Here is a 22,185-nt window from a genome sequence, read left to right on the forward strand (position 1 = left end):
AAAGAGTCAAAGGCTTCGTGCAACTGACAGAAAAGAACAATGCAGGCAACCTGCACGTGAATCATTTTAAGCCTCCAAACCCTGAAGAAACTTCTATCGTCATCAACGCAAGTTTTTCCTCCAATCGGTTTAATGGTTACAACAATTAGTTTAATGACATTGAACAACTGCTGCCCACTTTGATTGATCCAGTATGGTTCTTTGGACTGGTCATTTGAGATAATGGTTCCTAGAATATCAGACGCTTCTGGTCATCTAGTGACAAGTTCTGTTTTTATGGGAATTTAGATTCTCTACATTATTTCATCCAGATTATTGTCTTTCAATGCAAACATGAGCAAGGTGACTTTCATGGCTATAAGATATGGTAGAATTTGCTTTGAGGAAAGACTTGAAATGAAAGTGATATCGCCAGAGATCAAGGAAATTGTATAGCATTCAGCACGACACCCCAATTGCCTTTCAAAAACGATTCTTTTGGTATACTTGTGCTATATTGTTCACACGTATATCATATGTAGAAACACATTTGGGGCCATAATTACTTGATGCCAGTAGCAGATATATTGCGTACAACATCAAATTATCCTGATATGATGAACCAATCCACAACATCTGTCAGTTTGGCCATGAAACTAACATTTTTCAAGTGAAATTGTGCTTGTTTTCCAATTTTCTATATTCAGGACACCTATATGATATTGCGTTAACATAGCATATCTCAATGTAGATACATGTACAGAAGTTTTTTTCTCATAACTGTTAGTGTGCTATAATTCTTCAATCAACGTCAGTTGATACGGCAAACATGTATGTTTGGCGTATTGTTCTCTCAATTAATGGCTTTGATCTAGATAAGCATGTTTTCTCCGATTAAAACCACATATAATCACACAATTAAGGACAAGATTCAGAGAAACACCAATAGGAAATCAGTTGAGTGTAAACCTCACATGCCTCTAGTTGTGTATAATGACGCCATCTGATGAAGCCGACAAAGGTACATCAGCTGAGTGTAAGTCATCCGTACCTCTAGTTGCGTATAGCCACAAGAATTCAGAGAAACATCATAATGGAAGTAAGAACAGGTGGTAGAGACTTCCTGTATTCTCTGGAAAGGGTGGAAACAATCGAGAAATTTGTATACAAGAAGCCATCGTGCTGAGGCCGAGTAATAAGAAATAATAGGTTCAGAGAACTCTTGACTAATCAATCTTTCCTTAAAATGGCTCAGATGATTGCCTGTCATAATTGGTACATTTTCCTCTGGCGGACTTCCTGCTTCTTCAACAACAGCAGGTTCCTATAAATACTAACTTTACCATTAGGCTGGGATGGACCTTTCCTTGCACGCCCCCACAAACACCCAAAACACTTAACAATCATACTCAGAAATAAACGTTTTCAGCAAAGATTTTTTAGCCAACACAAAAATGCAACCCACATCCTACTCTTCTGGACACTCTTTATTTCTTTGTAAAATCCCTTTTCAGCACTAACTGAACAGTTATTGTGTGAGTTATGCCAAGAGCTTCCCTCTCCAGGCCAAATATCTCAGGTGCGTGAAGTAGCCTTATCACCTTTACAACTCTATCCAACCAACTCTTCACACTCTGAAGCCAAGTAAAGCCCACTAATTAGCCGAAGAGAGATTTTATTACAAAAACTGAAAGATTTAGCATCATGTTTGAGAACAATTGTCAGGTGATTTCTTGCCTTTTAACCCTGTTCAATTTAGCGATGTCTGCAGTTCATCCAACGAGATTTATGAACTCTCTGACTACATGTAGCAACATTTGACAGAGTTTTGGCCAACAAAACTTTATCACAAAATCAAGGTTTACTTAAGTACGGTTTCAAACAAAACCTTACTTTTATCTAATTATCTGTTGTTGGTACCTAAGCCCAGTGACAGTTTGAGATAAAAGTGGTGTATAGACTTTGAAAATATTTTTCCTGTCACAAACAAAGATGCTTGGATACTTGTTCAAACATAAGTATATGTTGTTGTAACAGCGTCCGAGCATGATATATGTTTTGGTGAGACTTTTAGAAGATTAATAGCGATGTATCCCGGCTGTATCCTGCAATGGTTTGAAAGGTAAACGCACCACATTCTCAAGGAAAATTTAAGTGAATGCAACCCTGGAAGGCTTTTTTTGAATGTAACTCTCCAGCATGTTTTCCTCCAATTTTTCTATCTTGCACTGGCGTGGTTCTCCTTTTCAGACCAGTGATAACTTTATACAGTGGAGCCTCCCTCACCGGATATCTCTCTGTCAAGGATAACCTCTCTATTAGTACTCTAGTTTTCGTCCCAAATTGGTTGTTTCCATTCAATTTGACCTCTCTACTAAGGACAGCACTTTCCAGTCCTGAAGGTGTCCTTGATAGAGATGTTCTACTGTACTCTGACCTGCCAGCATCTCTAACCTGCACCGATGTCAATCAATAAGGAATTCAATGCCTGCCACAGCATCTTGACCAAGAAGACCTCGGTAATGAAGTTAGCAATGAAACCTTTCATCCGTTCTCAAGCCTCCTTCACACTATAATCAGGTGAGCAGGCGAAGGTCCTCACCAGATGAAAGACATGTGCATGTGTCATGGACTTCAGACATGACCAGGTCAAATCAATGCACAGCGCACACATCAGAAAGAAATGGAGGTGTCAGCAATGTCTGAAGTCCCATGGCCATACATGGCATGCCACAGCCAAATTGAAGGTGAGGCTATGCGATTGCCAAACAGGAATTGTAGAGGGAATGTTGCTAGTGTGGTATGGACCAAAAAACTTCTTTTTTAATGTTGGCATTGGCCAAGGATAAGACAGTAATTTCAGCCATAGTCAGATCTGGCCATCCTAGTGTTCTTAGGCCGGACTAGCATAATGCTCCCACAGCTGACCAGAAAAGCATAAGAAATATGGCTAAATGGAGTATTAAGAGACATGCCAAACGATGCTGAGAGGATACTGCAGCAATCTGTAGTAGTAGTAATAACAATAATATAGCTCTTACAGGCACGGCCGTACCCGGTGGCAGTATTGGTAAGAGGATGCGTCTACTATCTGCCCTACCACAGCAAACCTGACAAGAAGCCAAGAGGTGAAATGAAGGCTGAGAACCACCAGAGATAAAGTCAACACAATGTATCACCCTTACTCTGGGGAGAACTGCATTTACAACAAGAACTTTATGGTTGATGCTGTGACAACAGCGATAGCCCATACCATGGGACATTGCAAAAACTCTCTACTTTCCTAGTTATTTTAACTGCAGAAAGGAAAGCAATATAAATTGTTTTTTACAGCAATGCTAATAAAACACTGAGAGATTATTCCCAAACAGTTGAACCTCAAAGGAGAGTAAATATCAGGTCATAGTCAGAGTCATGTTGTTGAACTCTCAGTTAGAGCAGCAAATTAAAGTTCAGAGAAGCTGTGACAAAAACGAAATGAGCCATGGTTTTATCTTGAAATTGGGTAATGGGACCTTTACTTTTCTGAGCTACTTGGTATGACAAGTACTGCTAACGTGGTTGTAACGTTCTGCCAAGTCACATTTGTTTACTCGTGACTTTGACTTTAGTAGTTACGTTTATCGTTCCTGAAGAAGATGCGTAAAAACGGGCTTAACTTTAGCAATATTCAAGGTGCGCAAACAACATTCCTGAAGAATTGAAAGAAAGGCGAATGCCACAATGGTAACAATTTAAATTGTGTTTGTAAACAATAAAAATTGTGGCAGAGCTCTCCCAAAGCAACAGAAGCATGTCTGGAACCGGTTAGAAATGTACTACAGAAGCTGTTTCCCACATCATACAACTGGAAAAGTAGTTACAACTTCACCAGAATAGACTGGTACCTTTACTACCAGGGGTAACGGAGTACCGACATGGTCCAGGCTGTTGTTATTTTATCCATATCCCGAATGCCTTGGGCGGGCATCCTGAAATGCCATTCTCAAATCGAAAGGCACTGGTCCAGCAGCAACTGACAACAAAATATGTAGTTTGTTTCTTTCCATCATCCTTTACAGCAAACATATTTTTGAGTGATGGATTAGAATGTTTGCATGGCCAGAGGTCATTAGAGGTGAGATGACAGACCAAAACCAAGACACCAAAACTTCTAAGGAATATGAACATTCATTCCTTCAGAGTCAATTTATGCAAGTTCACCTAATTTTGAGTGAGCACAATCAAGGATGCCACTGGATCCAGGCAAACATGGCTCTTTAAATAATGATAAGTTTAGATGGAATGTGCAAGACTATAACACCGCAGCGCACTATAGAAGCACAAAATGACATCAATCCAAGAAGTACTGCCACCAATCCGAAAAATGCTGCTCTGCCCTCTTCTCTTCTGGCAAGATTCTTTGCAATCTTCTCCAAAATAAATATTGCAGTAGCTGACAGCATGTAGCATTTTGAACAAGAAACATCATATAATGCACCAGCAGCAATCAAGGATTACGTATCCTACCGTTAGGCAAATACCATATCATTTGACTGTGGACTGTGTCCTGGGGTGGCATTTACAATGAAGGTATTCACTGTTACACCTCACCTTCTGATTCATATTCGGTTTTGCCTCGCCCGTTTATGCACATTCATAATATCAGGGTTTTTTTCTCTAGATATCAGTTTTTCTTTTTTTCTAGATATCCTCTGCTTTTGTACAGAAGCTGATGGGGTATCTCTCGTCATATTTGTAGCAGTAAGGCATATGATACGAGCACTCAGGATTCTTATCTATACTGACAAATCTTTTTGTGAACAAACAATCAACTGTTTTTACTGTTTGACACTTCGAGAAGTGTATGCCTTCAAAAAATTATTTCTCACCTACATAAAACAAGTTATTTACATTTACAGCTATCATACTAAAGTGGTTCAATCACAAACAAAATCTGAATTCAAAGGTTCTTCCATTGACAGATACTGCCTCAGCAACCACAAAAGAGTGAATTTACAATCAAGATACCTCAGTGTAACTCTTTCCCTTGTCAAGTGCCTATCATAATCATGATAAGCCCTCCTTCAGGATCGATGGCTTTCTACCTGAGGTACAGGACCTCAGGCTCCAGGCAGTGCACCATCAGTGCAATAATATGCCATTAGCACTGCGCATCATTCAGATTAGCCTGGAGATTACCTTGCTACTCTGATAACTCCACTCAGCATCCTCTTCACCTGAGAAAAACATGAGGAAAAAGTGGCAAAAGGTGAAATCCATCTTCTCCACAAGACCCAATTACTTAAGAGTAAGGTAAGCCACCTGGCTTCCACAGGAGCCAAGAAGTTCTGATTGAAACAAAATAAAATATCACATTGGGAAAAAAAGTCCATTATTGTTTCTTTATGCACTTCAATTTACGTTTTTTCCTTACGTAAACAAAGGGATTTTGTTTGCGGCATAGTTCATCAATACTTTTGAAACAACTGCAGTGACATATCCAATTGATACCTGATCCAATGATAGGCCTTGGTTGAAAAAGATTTCAATTTTAGTTTTCAATTTTAATTTCAAAACTCAGGTTTGGACAACAGTAAGTACGGAATATACGGGACTCAGGAATGAGTTGACTTTTGAAATGAAAAGGCCAAGACCTATCCTAAAGAGCAAGTTGCGAGAAGTTTGCTAACAAGTGGGAATTAAAGTTCAAGTTGTGAAATTGTCAGACAGGTGATGAAGTATATGAAACAGCATGAGAAAGCGATGTTTGGCAATTTGTAATGTTGATTCCAACGTAAGTGGACTTCACTTTTGAGAACAAGTTATATATAGAATCTACTGAGAATATGTTAAAGTCGAAAGCAAGTGGTTTGTAGTGAGTTCCTGTTTGCCATATTGAAGACTGACCCAGCATACATGCACCTTTATCAGTTGAAATGGCAAAGGTCACAAAAAGCGGAAATCATTTTATTCTGCCCGCTGCGGTGATACACAACTTTTGTGATTCTGTGCATCTCACTCCAGGCAATCCATGGGGTATAAAATTGAATTTGAGGAGAAATTATAATTTGAAACTAAGAAGGTGTCAATCTCAAACAGTCAACACAGTCAGAGTGGCCACAATGATCTGTAAATTTGATAACCACACATCTTCATAATTGACTAATTTCTATTTGTTGAGGAGTTAACTGAGAACGAAATCGAATTTGGAAATCGAACTTAGACGAAACAGGTGGAACAGTATCAAAAGTTAGATTCTTAACAACTTATTTTCACAAGTAATTTGTGGAGGCGTTTTCAAGGAAGTATTAGTAAAAGTTGCTAATGAGATGATTTTCTTTGCTTGAAACTAAGCCTTCTTCGAGTAGGAGTCTTAATTTTGGACGTGTTTTCTAAGTGATAATACACTGAGCACAGAGGAAGAGGTATGCATGTAGTTGTCTGATCTGCACTGACTTTATGTACTGGTTTGCCAGGCATCGCTCAAAGCAGCAACTTGGCTGGCAAGTTTCGCTGATAGAAATTAGGGCAATTTCACAATCTCCACTTGCAAAGATACTGTGGTTCCCGTGTGACAGAGGCTTGCTTGAAACTTGCAAGTAATTAAAATGGCCATTGAAAGCTATCTTGATTACTATAATACCACGGACAGTGGCTATCATGAGAATCCATATGAAATCTTTTGCAAGATTCTTACAACTAACCCAAGGGCTTTCTTAGGAATGTATTCTTTATGCAGATGGCTGACAGAAAAGGCCAACCCTCAAGCAAACTGAAATGTACATTTTTTCTTGAACACTTTCTGCAGCAGTTCTGCACGGATCGTGCACTCCCATCTACCAAATGGAATGGTCATCTCTTACACTTTTTACACACCGGCGAAAAGAGATGATTTACGCTCTCATGAAATAAATTATTCACACTCCAAAGCATCGGTAACCAGTTAGCGCCGCGACTGCCAATGTTCTGTGACTTGTCCATCGATAACTCGATTCTATGAAGTCATAGCTTAAGGAAGCACCTGATACAGATCAGCACCATGAACTGTGTTTCTTCCTGAAGATTTAATGCAACCACATTCAGAATTTGTAACTGCTGTCAGCTGAGTGTGGGAGACCCCCCACAGGCCAAAAATATTTTCTGATAAATTTGTGTTGATCGTCGCAGTGGTGGCATGGTGCATGATACATGCTGCAATCAGTAGAATTCAACCCTGAAGCATATCACAATTAGCCCCAAATATATAGAAATCAAGTACCACAATAATATACAAAGTGGCTTGACAACATCAAAAAAAAATTCAGCAATTGTATTCGAAACAAAATCTTATCATTTGATATAAACCTGAGATTTTGACCTTATTAATCTGGTATAAACACTGCTTGGTTTAACTTGGACATTTTAAGGCCAATGCACCAACTTCCAAGAGTTGGAAGGCATTTGAAGAAAAAATGAAAACAATCTAATCGAAGAAATTTTATAGGTTTAACCCAGAACGAGGTCAATCATAAACAGTATGACCCTGGCAGGTTGCTGATGATAGCAGCCTTTTATGTTCTTTTACTTATATGTTCCAAATGACACAAGAGTTCAGCTCTGAGACGGCCACCCTTTAAGTGTTGACAAAAGATGATGGGTTAAAATGTTTTTTCGTGGGCAAAAACATTCCAATTTGTTTTTTATGCGTAACTGTAAACACAGGAAGTAGTGTTGAGGTCAGATGGATATGCAGTATGTACTTCAGGTGATAACTGATTGAGAATTTTAACTTAAAAATAAAGTCGAAACAGAAAAGAATATTAAAAGGAGAGCCGAAGAACGTGTTATGACGAACTAATAATTCCTCTGCAAGTCATCAGTGAAGCTAAGGAATGGTGCATCCTGTTCTCATACGGAACCACGCTGCTTTGGGACGAGCCAGCTTCATGAGTACCCATCGCACAAGTCTCATCATCATTGGAAACAGTTCCACTTACTAAGTTAGAGCAACTGTGCAGGTACTTTGCACAACATACTCCTGGCTATTAACACTCTCCTTTGCAAAAATGAAACATACTAAAGTCGCCATCTACCCAGCCACTTTCCATCGTACCCAAGCAAGTCCAATCCCCACCTTGATGACAGGTAGTCTTATAAAAGCTTGTAAAAAGAAATCTCACTGAAATATTGGACTGACAATAACCATTTGTTTGCCTAAGCCAAAGCCACAGTAAGTGCTCATTTACGCCAGGTCCAGAGAAGCTTCTTTGGCCACTTTTCTCCTAAAGAACACGTAAAGAATACACTCAGGTTAACATGACATATCTCCTATTAACTGACAACTTTTGTTGCCTGAAATCCATCTGGCTAGTCATTGGAAGGAATCCACAAACGCTGTGGTACCACTTGTTATAAACATGAGGAAAAAATGCCACCACAAGTAGTTGTGGCAGATACATCTTCAGGGAGAAATGTGGAAAACTACTCTATGCCTTGTACTTTATCCTCAGATATCCTTTTTCAAAGATCAGGAATTTTGGTTTATTTATTTGGCCATTTATCCTGAAGTATATTTTGAGGGTCACTCTCTTTGGCGATGGCGTGAGATGAGGCGCCAGTGCCAAAAAGAACATATGGTGCTTGTGTAAGTGCCACGCAAGTAATCAAACAAAGTAGCGCCTTTTCCAAGAACAAACGAGTGACAAATACACCCATGATGCTGACCGACCATGCTTGATAAGTTCAAAATCCATGTTCATGCCAACGATATTAGACATTTTCAAGGTCTGCTACTACGACAATTTGTCTCTATCATTATATCCATTTATACTACCATTAACTGGTTATTTCAAGCTGAATTGAGGAAGTACCCCTTATCATTCACAAAGTTACAGTTGTGACAACCAATTTTCGTGCATTTATGTTGAGGTGGTGGGTGAGGAATGCGACACAAGGCAGATGGAGTGTAGTTTCAAATCCAGTTCTGTTCCATATATGTTGTTTCAAATATTGGGTGGCCCAGTTTTGTTCCATATATATATGGTTTCAAACATTGGGTGGTTTCTGAAAAGATGCTTCCTTGGATTGCAGAAGACAACAAACTTAGCAGGAGCCTCTACAATCTGTACTTCATCTTCAACCAGACACAAATTCTGTAAGAATCTTAGGGACGGTTCCATCTGTTCACCAGGAGATGCAGTTACAAAAGTAACAGTTAGCTGGGGTACCTGTTGCTGATGACTGAGAGGTGAGAAATTATTGGATTAGACCAAGGATCATTGACCAGCAACGGTATTTGGCTGGAGGCAATCCAGGAACTGTGAGCAGAGGGAGATATCCAGGCCAGCACAGGAAAAGAAGTATTTGAGATGATCAATTCATCAACATATATCAGCAAGGCACCACCTAAATGCAAATTTTAGGCCAACAAATTGACCCTTCAGCAACATCTAAGCTATGTCGTCGCTACATCTCTTGCAAACTTCCATCAAGTCTTACACACTGCAAAGAAGCGTTTCACAGGTATCATCATCGAAACTACACGATGTAATTACGTCTCATGTGGCCTATTAGCCGTTTGCTCTAATCAGCGGTGTTTGCATAAAATTTTCCTCCCGACACCATTACGACGGATTGTAATTTGTCCCTCGTTATTCGTTCGCCGTTTCTTGCCGACGATAAACGGTGTGCATGTTTTTCTGACTCGTAGTGTGTAATCTATAAGTAGTCGGCTAATTCGCTCACACCCGAGGCAGTCAACTCTTTTTTGGTTTTAACCCTTTTACAGCCCCTCAATATAGGAAGGCAGGATATCAATTTGCCAAGCAGCAGGGATATGTAGTCATCATCTCGGGATGGTTTGCTTCTGAATGTGAGGAGTCATTCACTGTGCATAGATTGTTACTGTTCTTAGTTTAGGTTCTGTTTCTCTTAAGCAAAGTTTGAAAATCAATGTTCTATAAATTTTGTCTGTACACTACAAGACTTCATCAGGAAATGACTTCATTGTTGATGTTACTGACATTACCCAGATGTCGTAGAGCAAAAACGAAAATTTTAAGAACGCTGACTTTCAAAATGTTCTTGTGATAACAGAACCTTTGGATAATATCAAACCAAGCTGATGGACCTATTTTGATTGTTCTTGCCAAAATCTGCTGGCTGATGTGGACAAAACAACTCCAAACATCCATGACAAAGCCTCACTGGACAAAGCGTTAGGAATGCAATTAATCGTCGACTCCGGCAATTATTAGCGTAGTACTTCCTGAATTATATTTGAAAATCGGCCAACGGCACATTAACCCTTAAGTGATGACCATGAAGAATTTATTTTTTATGAAAAACATCAAATGCCATTTACAGAATCGATATCACTGCCTAGCAAGTCTTATAGGGCTTAGAGAGTGTTTAATTCAAGAAGGCTTGACACGTCACAGTTTTGCTATTTTTGTCAATTACATTAAAATTTAAGCAACAGAATTATTTTCCATTTGGTTTGGTTGATTTTGGGCCAAAGAAGCTTAGCAGTGATAGCTACTTTATACACAAACCACAGAAAATGATAATAGTATGATGAAATGTTGCGGAAAATCGCAATTTATCTGGATGAGGAAATACCAGATTTCTGCACTACTTCTGCCATACTTTTTGACTTTTCACCTTGAGATAGTAAATATTATAACAGGATTTATTACCTATGAAAACATATTAAGTGCCCGAGGAAGAATGTGAGATAAGATGGCTCAAGCGTGCACTGGAAGCTTTCTTCGGCTTCATCTGGACCATATTATTATTGATTCCACTCAATATATATATTGATACTTCTTATGATCTCATGAACTTAGTACTACATTGAAAACACCATTCTTGTTGATCTTCCCCGTTGATCTGTGTCAAAATATACAAAATGTTACTTCAGTGAGAATCACAGCATTGGTCTTGAAAATATTAGCAGAGTTATTGACCAAAGAAAGTAATAATGACCTTGACCTTGGAAAACAATTCTAGCCAAAAACATGATGCTCAATTTGAGAGTGTGGACGAGTATTTCTAAGCATTTTGGTGTCTTATTTTGATTCATAAACAAGGCCAGTTTTAAATTGACAGCCTGTAAACGTTTCGTAATTCCTGGCAGAATTCCATGTATCATGATTGTGATCAAGCAACGGCTCTTGATCTCTTCTCTCTCACCTATTTTATAAAATCAGTCAGTTCGTTGATAAATTCTGTTTGAAGAAAACAAATTATTGGGATCTTTTAATCAATTCCAAATCCATACAAGCAGACTTGCAAGGTGTCCTCATCATCAAAAACTCATAGCTCTATAAGCATGAGGAATCCACGAGTTTGCGTCAGCCAGCCCTGTCTTGTGCACCCGGTCCATATCAACTCTGCCCGGGACTCGTGCCACCTCATGTTTAGTGCCGGCCTATCAAGGTCCAGTCTTTCCCCAGGATCCCTTCAGTCTGCCCTGGTTCCTTTTTCCTGGTGGCGCCAATGCAGAACTACGCACCCGACTCATGGGCCTCAGATGGCGCGTTAAGATCAACTCTAATCATCTGACGATAATCCACGTTCAACTTCGATAATCCTTCCCAGGATGCAGTATTACATGAAATTAAAAATCATTCTGTACACACCGTATGTTCACACATGCAGTGTAACAGCTTATACTTTTACGTAGTTTACAGCAGAGTTCGCGTTCATTTTTTAAAAGTTTTTTTGAGAATTATTGAAAACTGGAGCTTAGTCTACTGCATCATACAATGCTGTCAAATTAACCCTCTTGTGGCCATTATAGTCTGTTATCAAAGTAGAGAAGTTGTTTATGGAACTTCTCAAAAAAAATCAAAACACAAAATTCCACAGAGGCTTTTGAGAATACACTGAAGGTTAACCCCTTGTTTTCAAAGGCTCTGTCACTTGATCTAGCTTGTTGTTAAGGCTGCCCTTATTCACTTCAAAAGGCAACTTTGGCAGTGAGGTATGTCTTGGTTAGTTATATGAAAATGGACCCCAGCTTTCATCTCTTATCAACAGCCATCACATGACTTCTCCAAAAGTGGTCAGAACGTTAGCAATTACTTTCCCGCCAAACCAGCAGTTTAGAAATAAGCAATTATTTATTCAAGTAATTATACGCCATGGGGCCACGCACCGGAGTAATTATCTTGGCGATACACAGACGTGTACAATGCCAAAATGGGGTAAATACGTGTAAAGTTCTGTTGGTTTTGTTCTCAAAAGCGGATATTGTTGCTTGTTGACCTGTTATGTATGTAAGTGTATCAATACAAAAGCTCACTTACTATTTGTATGATAAAAAGTGATAAATCTCGTACGTTGTTGTTGTATTTGAATTGTCAGACGAGACATATAGTTTTTTAAACATCATAACTGTCTATCATATTGTTATTTTTTGTCTCAGCAGAGCTTTTTGTACAAACTGTTGTCAGAACTAAAAACTGGCTCATCTCCAAACAACTTGTAGAATTTGATGTTGAGTGCCTTGCCTGAGTGTCAATGCAACGGATGTCAAAGGGCCACCATGAGTGCCTGCTTTGCCATCCCAAGGAGCGCGGGAAATATTAAAAGGGGCATTGTTATGGGTAGGCGATGTTCCCATTAAACCTCTTTCTTAAATTTGATTGTGCCTGTGCCTCTCTAACAGCGCACTCTCAACAGAATATCTCAAGAGTGACAAAAAATCTTAATTCAAATGAAAAAGAATTCATCAAACGCAGCTGAAACATTTACAACTTGCTTGAAAGGTGAACTCAACAAGAAAGTTAACAGTTTCATAACTGACTTAACCAGCTAACACAAAAGTCAACAGATAAGTTCACTTCTTGAAAAGCCAAGTTCAGCACCTGTGAAATTAAAGTTCAACACAAGCTTTTGGGTACCAAGTGTAAGTTCTGGCTAGGATATTACTTATAAATGTATAATAACTTCAGCCAACTTTCGTGAATTCGAAATAGTCGTTTGAAATCTACCTGTGTAACCTTTTTAAGTGATGGATCTTATGAGAGATAACTCAAAGAATCAGAATGGCTGATACTTTACTTCACCAAAACCATCAATATTTTACATTAAGTACAAATATGTCTGTTCATTTTTAACTGCTGACATCTTAGCAGTTAACTCGAGGGAGTAGAATAAGCATCTTATTAAAGGAGTGGCCATTTTTGAATTCAACTACTCCTTGTTCATCTGTACCTCTTCTTACACATGTTTTTTTGGTTCAGTTCATCCTAAGTATAAGCCAGAATGACCAATGCACTTAAAAGTACATACAACTGTACATCATTTTACAAAAGTCCTATCAAACTTGACAAGTTATATAGAGACATCAAGTGCCATATTCTGCTCTCGTCCAATGAAAAGTGATCGAGAATTGCAATGGAAAGATATTACATTCTTCTCATTAATTTGTCACTTGTCTCACATCCTGACCAATCAGAGAGCCCCTCGTTTACAAATTACTACCATCGCTAAGAAGTCTTCCCATCTTCCCACAGAACAAGAGCCAATAATTAGCAAGCCTTATTAGTTCTCTTAACGAACCTCCAGTACGAGCAACCACAATATTACAGAGAATTCAATACTATAGATATGACCCAGCAGTGTTGTTCAAATATTTCACGTACTTGAAACTTAATTAAAACTGGTAATTACTGGGAAGATGGCTTAATGATGAAGATACGTGGAAAAAAGTAAAACAATAGATTGAAGTTATTCATCTTTCCCGCAGATTTCTCATTTTCTTAGGAAAAAAAGGCAAATTCATTTCATTTACTACGTATCACACAATACTTTCTTGCAGACTTTTTGATTTTTCCTAAAAAACGACATACTATTTAAATCTTGCCGCAACCATTATTACATGGAAACATCCATAAAAACATTTAAAGACAAAATGAATATGTTTGGTATATGCTCTGAAATTAAGTTCAATATTCACTTCTGCAATACATTCATTTCCATCTATGGTTTAACTCCTAACTTTTTACAACCCACAATGAAAGAAAAATCGTCCACTGGCAATATTGATTGTGTAACAGACAAACAGATATTGAAAGACCCACCAAAATACTGCACTATTCACGCTATCCTACCGTGAGAAATATATATTTGATAGTGGGAAACTACAACATGATGATGAAAATATATGGACATTCAAAAGTGTTATTTGAAAACAAGCAACTGGCGCGATTCCCAATATTAGTTGGTGAGCACAAAAATTATTATTTGCAGTTTTACTGAGAACTATCCTTTTTGGTTTTTCACAATCAACATCATTACTTTTTTTTTCACAACCTACTCTTGTGACAAAATCAGTCCATTTCCATGTTTCGAACACACATGCAAAGTAAGAGTTACTGACCCTGGAATATCATAAGATGCAGTTACATGATGTTTTGAATCCTTGCCTATAACTTGCTCAGATACAACATAGATCCATCATGACTATCTAAGATAATCATAACTCACATATTTCCCCATGTTTTTTCACTATTGATGTACCTTATCCCCTGGATCAAGCAATCAGCCAGGTATATGGAATGAATTATCAGTAGTTTGCTTTAGTTGCAATATTAGCGATATTTTCTTGGTCCTGTTATGAATCATGTTTTGCCATCATGTATTAGAAAACATCCATGTTGTGTGGCTATCATGAGAATCCGTATGAAAACTTTCAACCTTGGACCCATGAGTGGTCGTGTTACCGGGGTTCCACTGTAATTGAAATTAGTAAAATGATCTTCATGATTCATTCAATAATGACCTATCTTCTCTAACGAACCTGAATCACCTGAGAAAAAATTACCCACCTCCGAAATTATGAATGAAGCAGCGGCAAACAAATGTGTATCCTGGTGCTTGAATTGAAGAGGTGAAGTACACATGAGTATATGAACACATAAAGATGACGTGCCTCTACACACCGCCTCCTTTGTTCAGGGTCCAACCAAGTGAGATCATATTTCAGGGTTATGAATGAATTGACAATGCTACACATCTTTTTTGATATGATGAGTGGATGTAGTAAGACTGTGATTTTGCAGTATCAGGTTAGAGTAATTGAAACACTGATAACAGTTATTTTAACTTGGGATATCAATGTAGAAAGAACATTCCTTTTTGCTTCAACTTCAAGAAGTTCACTTTCAGTCATTTCCCTCAAGCAGCAGTTTGGGTTAATGACATAGTTATGCTCTTGACTAAAGATACCCACCGTGCCCCCTATTCCCATGGGTCCCATAAAATAGAGCTTATGAAAACCTTATAGCTGACACGGTAAGGACACCACCCAGAACACAGCATCTCAGTTGCCCTAATAAGGAATAATCCAAAGGGCTGTGATCTGTCACTGGTGGCCCATGGGATATGCCCCATCAGCAATATCCAACAATGTTACAACAGAATATAGAAGTGATAAACAACTTCAGTTGATTTCATGCAGGAAGCTGGATTTTCTTATCATTATTCAACCTACTTCAAAATATGGCAATTTGGATTAGCTAAAACTCTCTCAAATTATTGAGAAAAAGTTCTTACATATCTGATAAACTCTGACCAACTTTCAGATTAAATTCAATTGGTAATAAACTGCCTCACTTGATAGAAAGGTTTTACAAGCGGTCCAGTTTTGTTATTTTACACATCCCCAAATTTTTAACCAATGCCAGCTATCATGACTATGCGCTGAACCGTGTCTCAATAAGTCGCCTAGTAATATTCAGCAGCCTTGCAAAACTGATGAACACACTATCATCTCATTCCCCACCCTCTCCCTCTCGTACAAACAATCACTTACATTACAAGTGTTTGTTCTCTCAACTCATGGATGGTGATTTCCTGAATAAGGAGTGTGTTATTAAACCTCTCACCACTCAAGAAGCAGACACTGTCATTATCATGTAAAGTTTAATTAGTAGTTTGTGCAAGCATTTGTGGGAAATTGGAATATCGTCTGCTGCAGTTGGCCACAATGTGTGCTAGGATACACCCATCTTTTCAAGCAGACATTGTCTTAGGGATTGGCAGACCCACACTTGACTTGACAAATGATGAAAGAATCTTATATTACATTACATTATGTTGCAAATTAAAGCAAAAATATGACTGAAATATTTTGTCCCTTAAATTTCTGAGTGGTTTTAATTGATTTTTACACTGTCTCAAAACCCACTCAAATGTTGGAGACAATTCCCCTTGTGATGTGACCATCAAAGAGACACTCAGAGGAGATAAGGACCCACTCCCTGGTCTCCTTATAATAATGTCATCCTTTTGACTCCTTGTTGTTGATTAGTGTAGGGCCTATGATTGAGATATCGAACAAGATCGTTCCACATTTATAGAGATATATCATGATCACTTTGATTTGAAGAAATACCCACAGAATGACTTAAATGGTGGGCCAGTTTCCTTCCAACAGTAGCCCATCTTCAAGTCATTCAGGTATTGTAAAATATCAATCTAAGTCTGCTACTTTATGTGGAACATCTATACATGACGCTGTGCATTCGTGTACAGGGTTTAGCCTTAACTTAGCATGAAACATCGCCACCAGGTGACCTGCATCATTAGGCTACAGCCCATCATTAGCGCACTTTGAAAAGTTCTTAACCAAATTTAACCCCTTAAAGGTGGAAGTTTTCCCAACTCGTGTTAAAATGCTGGGTTATGTTTTAGTTGACTTTTGGAAATTCGAATTGACCTTTAATGCATTCGCCAAAATTCTATAAGTCCTAATTTTTTGGGGCAGCACTAGTTAATCACCAAGATATTCAGCATCTTTTGCGCACTCAGTTAACAGCTGCTTCATCAGAGCACTCGGTATCGTGACGCCATCCTATGAATTTTAATTGCGCTTTCTTGTCATGAGATAGCAATAATTTCTAACTGAATTTATTTGACAGCGCCAGTATATAATAAATTGTGAGTTAAGATAACTCTGTCTGTGGCGGAACTATCTACATCGATCTGAGCGCAGAAATAACAGACCGAATAAATCATGGAAATTAAGAAACACAATACGTGTACTTGGTACTGTATCATAGCTATCAGAGCATGAATTCAGAGTCCAAACCATCCAAAAATCCAAACTTAAAATAGGGTTAACTACAACAGTACAGTAGTGGTCACAAGTATCATCTAATGAGGAAACTTCAGGTGCCATGGCATTCTACAAAGTGGGGAACATTATCTGTTATGCATTTGATTCATAATCATGACACCATCAAGGGGAGCATTTGGGATAAAATAAACTTAGGAATGATTTCCAATCAACTTTTTTTTCGAGACTTGAACCAGAGGCTAATGGGTTACACCTAGAGGGAAAATAAATCACCCTAGACTCATGAGGGGAGACTGGTGATTTCTTCACAGTACCTGCAGCGCAAAGTGCAGACATTAGCAGTGAAGGTGAAAGAAACGATGAGCAAAAAGAAGAAGCTGAAAAAACGTTGGTGCATCTGCATGGATGAGCATCAACTGGATGACTGGTGGTGAGCATGTCGCTTGCACTTGTCCATGGAGCCAAAGCCTTAGAATATAATTATTGTCGGAAGGAACATGCCCAGGGACAGGTTAGATCTACAACACTGACTAAGAGGGGGAAATGGTATTTTGGGGGATGCGAGTACAGGCAAAAATCAATTGGGATTTTTGAGACAGACATCCTTATTTTAGCAGGATTTGAGAAGTGCTGTGTATTGCATCCGAAGAAATTGCTAATCACGAAATGAATTAATAGGGACTGTTTATAATGGGATGTCTATCCCAGTACCCCCTCCCCCTTGACTAAGCCTGTGGTATCAAATAATGAAATTTGGGATTTATATGATCCAACTAAAAAATCACTTCACTTGGAAGTTCAAACCCATCATATATATAAAGTACAAATTATGGTCAACAAAATATCAAGTAATTCCATTCCTTGCAACAAAAATTAACAGCACTAACACAATACAAGTTTTGTAGCAGTTTGTCCCTCAATGTCCTAAACCACCTTCACATTGCTACATTCGTGACTACCTAGCCATAAACTGTCCACAATTACCAGAACCTATCCTACAATGCTAGCAGCTAATGATCCGATCACCGCTAACATTAGGATCACCTCGGAACAATAGAAATCTCGAGGGAGATGACAATCGCAAGAGATCATGCTCTCATCTTGTCACAATAGAATAAAAACTAACACAATTTGTCAATGAAGTCTTTTTCACAGCCAGTGTTTGTTCTGTGGTCAGGGTGGTGTCTGTTCCAACTTAATTTGATAATGGGATATGTTTAGGGTACACACTGTTAAAGTAACACTTTTCTGGTCAAGTTCAAAAGGAATGGACTTTTAAAGAACAGAATTTGAAAACTCATCTTTCACATCAATTTTTTTAGTATTTCTCTAAATTAGCTTAGCCAGAAAATGTGAAAATGTCAAAATCTAGGTGTTAAGACAGAATATCACAAATATCTCAGGTCAGATTTGCTGCAAAAGGTTCACGCTTGGCCGTTCCCTGTGATTCATTACCGTGGACCCAGGAGTCAAGATTCTCATCTAAATTGTCCGTCAGATGAAAGATAAGGGACAAATTGATGCGTCCGCACAATGATATGGTGAATGATGAACATGTTATTCTCACGAAAAGGCAGTGAGTAGGAAAGGTTCAAATTTGTGAAGTGAAATTTAGAATTCAGGGGGGGGGGGGTATCCCAAAGTAGAAAAGTTAACATTCAATTTGATCAAAGTCTTAAAAGGGGATATCAGTTTAACTATAATACAACAATAGTGTCACCTTTTGTGGGGCTCGGTCCCAAAAATATGTAATTATGACTTTTGGAGGAAATGTGCGAAAAACAGGGTCTTGTTATAATGTTTGTCCCACATTTTTGCAAAGAAACAGGGACATTCTAAGAATACAATAACAGTGTTATGGAGAAAAGGGCAGTAGCTTTGGTGTCGGTCGAAAATATTTCTCCTATATGATGTCGTATAGCTACTGATATGAAATAACAGGATATTTTCCAAATGACATTTTTTGGGGGATGGTGTGTGGTAAATTGGGCCCAGGTTGGCATCTGGTGCAGAGAATTCTCTCTATGCACCCCTTGATAAGAATGAAATATTAAGATGATAACAAGGAATGACAGCCAGCTTGCAACATTGGGCAATGGTAGCATTACCATTGGTAAGAAAAATGTTTCCAGCTACAACGTGTTGTAATGAAAAATTGCTAAGTTTTAATCTTGGGTAATGCTAGCACATACATCACACTGGATTGGTAAGCTACCATATTTCCGCAATCATACTGTCATGGCACCCGCATGCTGGCGGTTATTATTTTGAAATTGCTGTGACAAAATCTGTATAGTTGTCAAATCAAATATAATTTGTTAGATCATAGGGGCTCAATACAAGGACAATGTATTCACGATATTTAGGACACATTTTAAAACACACATCCGGGTCCAACACACATTCTGGGTTTTGAGTAGTCAAACCAATTTAACAGGCTTTTCAACCAATTATTTTGTGAATGGACAAGCCAAAATCAAATAAATCGTAGAAGTTTTATAATCATTTTAGTATACAATCATAACGCCAGTAAACCATTTCCTTGTGATAAAACATAATATGGAATGACTTCATGAAGAAGAGATACAGATCCATGGATATTATTTTAACAATAGAACCTCTCTATTAAGGAGACCCTTAGGACTGACAAATGCTGTCCTTGATAAAGAGGTGTCCTGATTAAAGATGTCAATTTTAATGGAGATGACATTTGGGACCAAATGTAGTGTCCTTAATAGAGAGGTGTCCGCTAAGGGAGGTTCCACTGTACATAGAAAACTATTGGCTAAACCTGAAATTCTTGATCATGTTCAGCACCACTTTTTGAGAATTTACAAATGCCTCCCATATCAGGGGATTTTTCTTTATATGAATTTACAAGATTTATAAGTACAGCAGAACCTCTCTTAACAGACACCTCTCTAATAAGGACACCCTCTCTATTAAGGACACTAGTTTTGGTCCCAAATTGGTTGTTACCATTTAATTTGACCTCTCTAATCAGGACACCTCTCTATTAAGGATAGTAATTTTCAGTCCTGAGGGTGTCCTTAATAGAGAGGTTCTACTGTATTTCATCTATTATGTTCTAGTAGTTCAGTAACATTGAATGATTATTTTTGACACCATTTTTAAAAAACCAGCTACACATAAAAAAGCTCACAGGAAATTTGCAGGTTACAGCTCATTCAGTAACTAGTGGAACCTCCCTTTAGCAAACACCTCTCCAATCAGGACACCCTCTTTATTAAGACAACATTTATCAGTCCCAAAGGTGTTCTTAATAGAGAGGTTCTAGTTCACAGTCTGAAAATGGACAAAGAACATGCCTGTAAAGTTCCAGCGCTTTTTGGCCTTTTAGTAATTATTTACAATATATATCATATATATATACGCAAAGATAGGCCAACCATATCAATTTCCATAATAATGCCTGGGTGCCTGGGCGACCGTCGGGAGCTAACAGTAACAATCCAATGGGTCATCCCTGAAAATTGTTCAAAGTCTTTAGAATGAGGCGCGCTTTTGCGGCGTTCTCTTATCGTATGGTCAGGGGCGGAAAGTTAAAACCCGTCTCTGAATATCCCGCTGAAAAGTTTTCAATTCTAGCTGAGAAGTTATTCAATTTTATAAAAAGTTCTATACACTATATATAGTGGTATTCACAATCGCTCAGGTATACGGCAGGCGAGATATATAGATAGTCCTTACTGACCGGACATTACCAGGGTAAAGACATGCATAACTTTATGACGAGAAAAACTATTTTTACTCACCAAAATGTTCCCGCATCTTTCTCGGCATATCTTGTCAACATCTTGGGGAAATGAGAAGTCCAATTTATAGAGTAAAATCACAAAGAATAAGTAATATTTCGCCCTTTCCAACATTTTCGCTAATGATCATCGCGCCATGCTTGTTTCAGAACTCCCTCACTTTACCGACCTTATACTAGAGCATCACTTTCTCATTAGCCAATCCAAGGCGGGAATCTGCGATAAACCGTAGTGAGGCCTGGTGTTGTCAGGTTGAACTAAAGCATGATTTTGCAGTTTTCTGCACATAAATTATATAATGCACATATTTCTCAGTTGCATCAAGAACCTACCCTCGATATTCATGTCACAAATATGCCAATAACTGAGGAGACTTGTCTTGAAATGCTTTCCTGTATGTTAAGAAACATTTGATAAGAAAAGAGTGGTTGCTTTAGGTGGTCCCAAAGAGTGAATTGAAGCTCCATTTATTATTAATTATGATAAATTCTTGCATTGAAAATGTAACATGAAGATCTGAGGAAGATGCAAGCTTGATCTAAGAGACAGATATTTGTTTGTTTCGTTCAAGAGATCACAAGAAGTTAACAACAATTTGGCACATTCTAGTCACAACAAGACAATACTGCTTCATAATTTTTTTTTCAGATTGCAAAATCTTATCAGTTAGGAACACTTCTGAATGAAATAAAAATTCAATCGCTGAATCATGGAACATGGTCCAATCACAGTAAGACCTTTTAATTTCAACAATTAATATTCATGAGGTACCCTGGGAATCTGTGTTTTTTATTGAAATGATCATCAAGGACAGTAATCCTTGAAATGAAATGAGTGGAGAAAACTATCCCTCTACATCATTGGTGGATATTATGCAACTAGTTTTGGATGGTGACTGGGGAGAAACTGCTGCAGAAGAATCATCAAATGTACCCATTGAAAGGAGGTCTATTCTCAAAATGGCTTGTCCTTCCTTTGGTGACAACCCATTCTCCTGTCATGGCAGCTTCTACTGTGTCTCAACCAGATATGGTATATGAACATCAGCATGAGCAAGGATGTTCCCATTAAGAGATGGCCTCGCCACAACAGAGCTGGTCCTTCCTGCAGTCACAACCTATTCTCATGTTCGTAGGGTGGCGTCTACAGCTTCTCCAGATGCAATAATATTGGAATATAAGCATGGTCAAGGATGTTCCATTAAGAGATGGTCTATTCCCAACTGGGCTGGTCCTTACTTGAGTCACAACTCGTTCCGATGTTCAGAGGATGGTGTCTACGTCTCAACCAGTCACAATATCGGAATATTAGCATTATACTGCCAGAGGCACCTAGCAGAAGGGTTTTAAACTAATCTTGTGGAAACCCACAGATGTTGAA

General features: G+C 38.4%; 1 protein-coding gene across 4 annotated transcripts in view; it reads right to left on the bottom strand.

Moving 5' to 3' along the window:
- The window catches only part of LOC135488764 (proto-oncogene tyrosine-protein kinase ROS-like), a 106,561-nt gene extending 85,606 nt beyond the window's left edge, over positions 1–20,955 (bottom strand). For all 4 annotated transcript variants that reach the window (XM_064773560.1, XM_064773559.1, XM_064773558.1 and 1 more), the window contains exon 1: positions 20,806–20,955. In XM_064773560.1, coding sequence (XP_064629630.1) covers positions 20,806–20,919 — 114 coding nt within the window. In that variant the 5' untranslated portion in view covers positions 20,920–20,955. The remainder of the gene's footprint in view (positions 1–20,805) is intronic.
- Positions 20,956–22,185: the final 1,230 nt, after the last annotated feature.

The sequence above is a fragment of the Lineus longissimus genome, chromosome 5 (genome assembly GCF_910592395.1).
Source record: "Lineus longissimus chromosome 5, tnLinLong1.2, whole genome shotgun sequence".
Taxonomy (NCBI): domain Eukaryota; kingdom Metazoa; phylum Nemertea; class Pilidiophora; order Heteronemertea; family Lineidae; genus Lineus; species Lineus longissimus.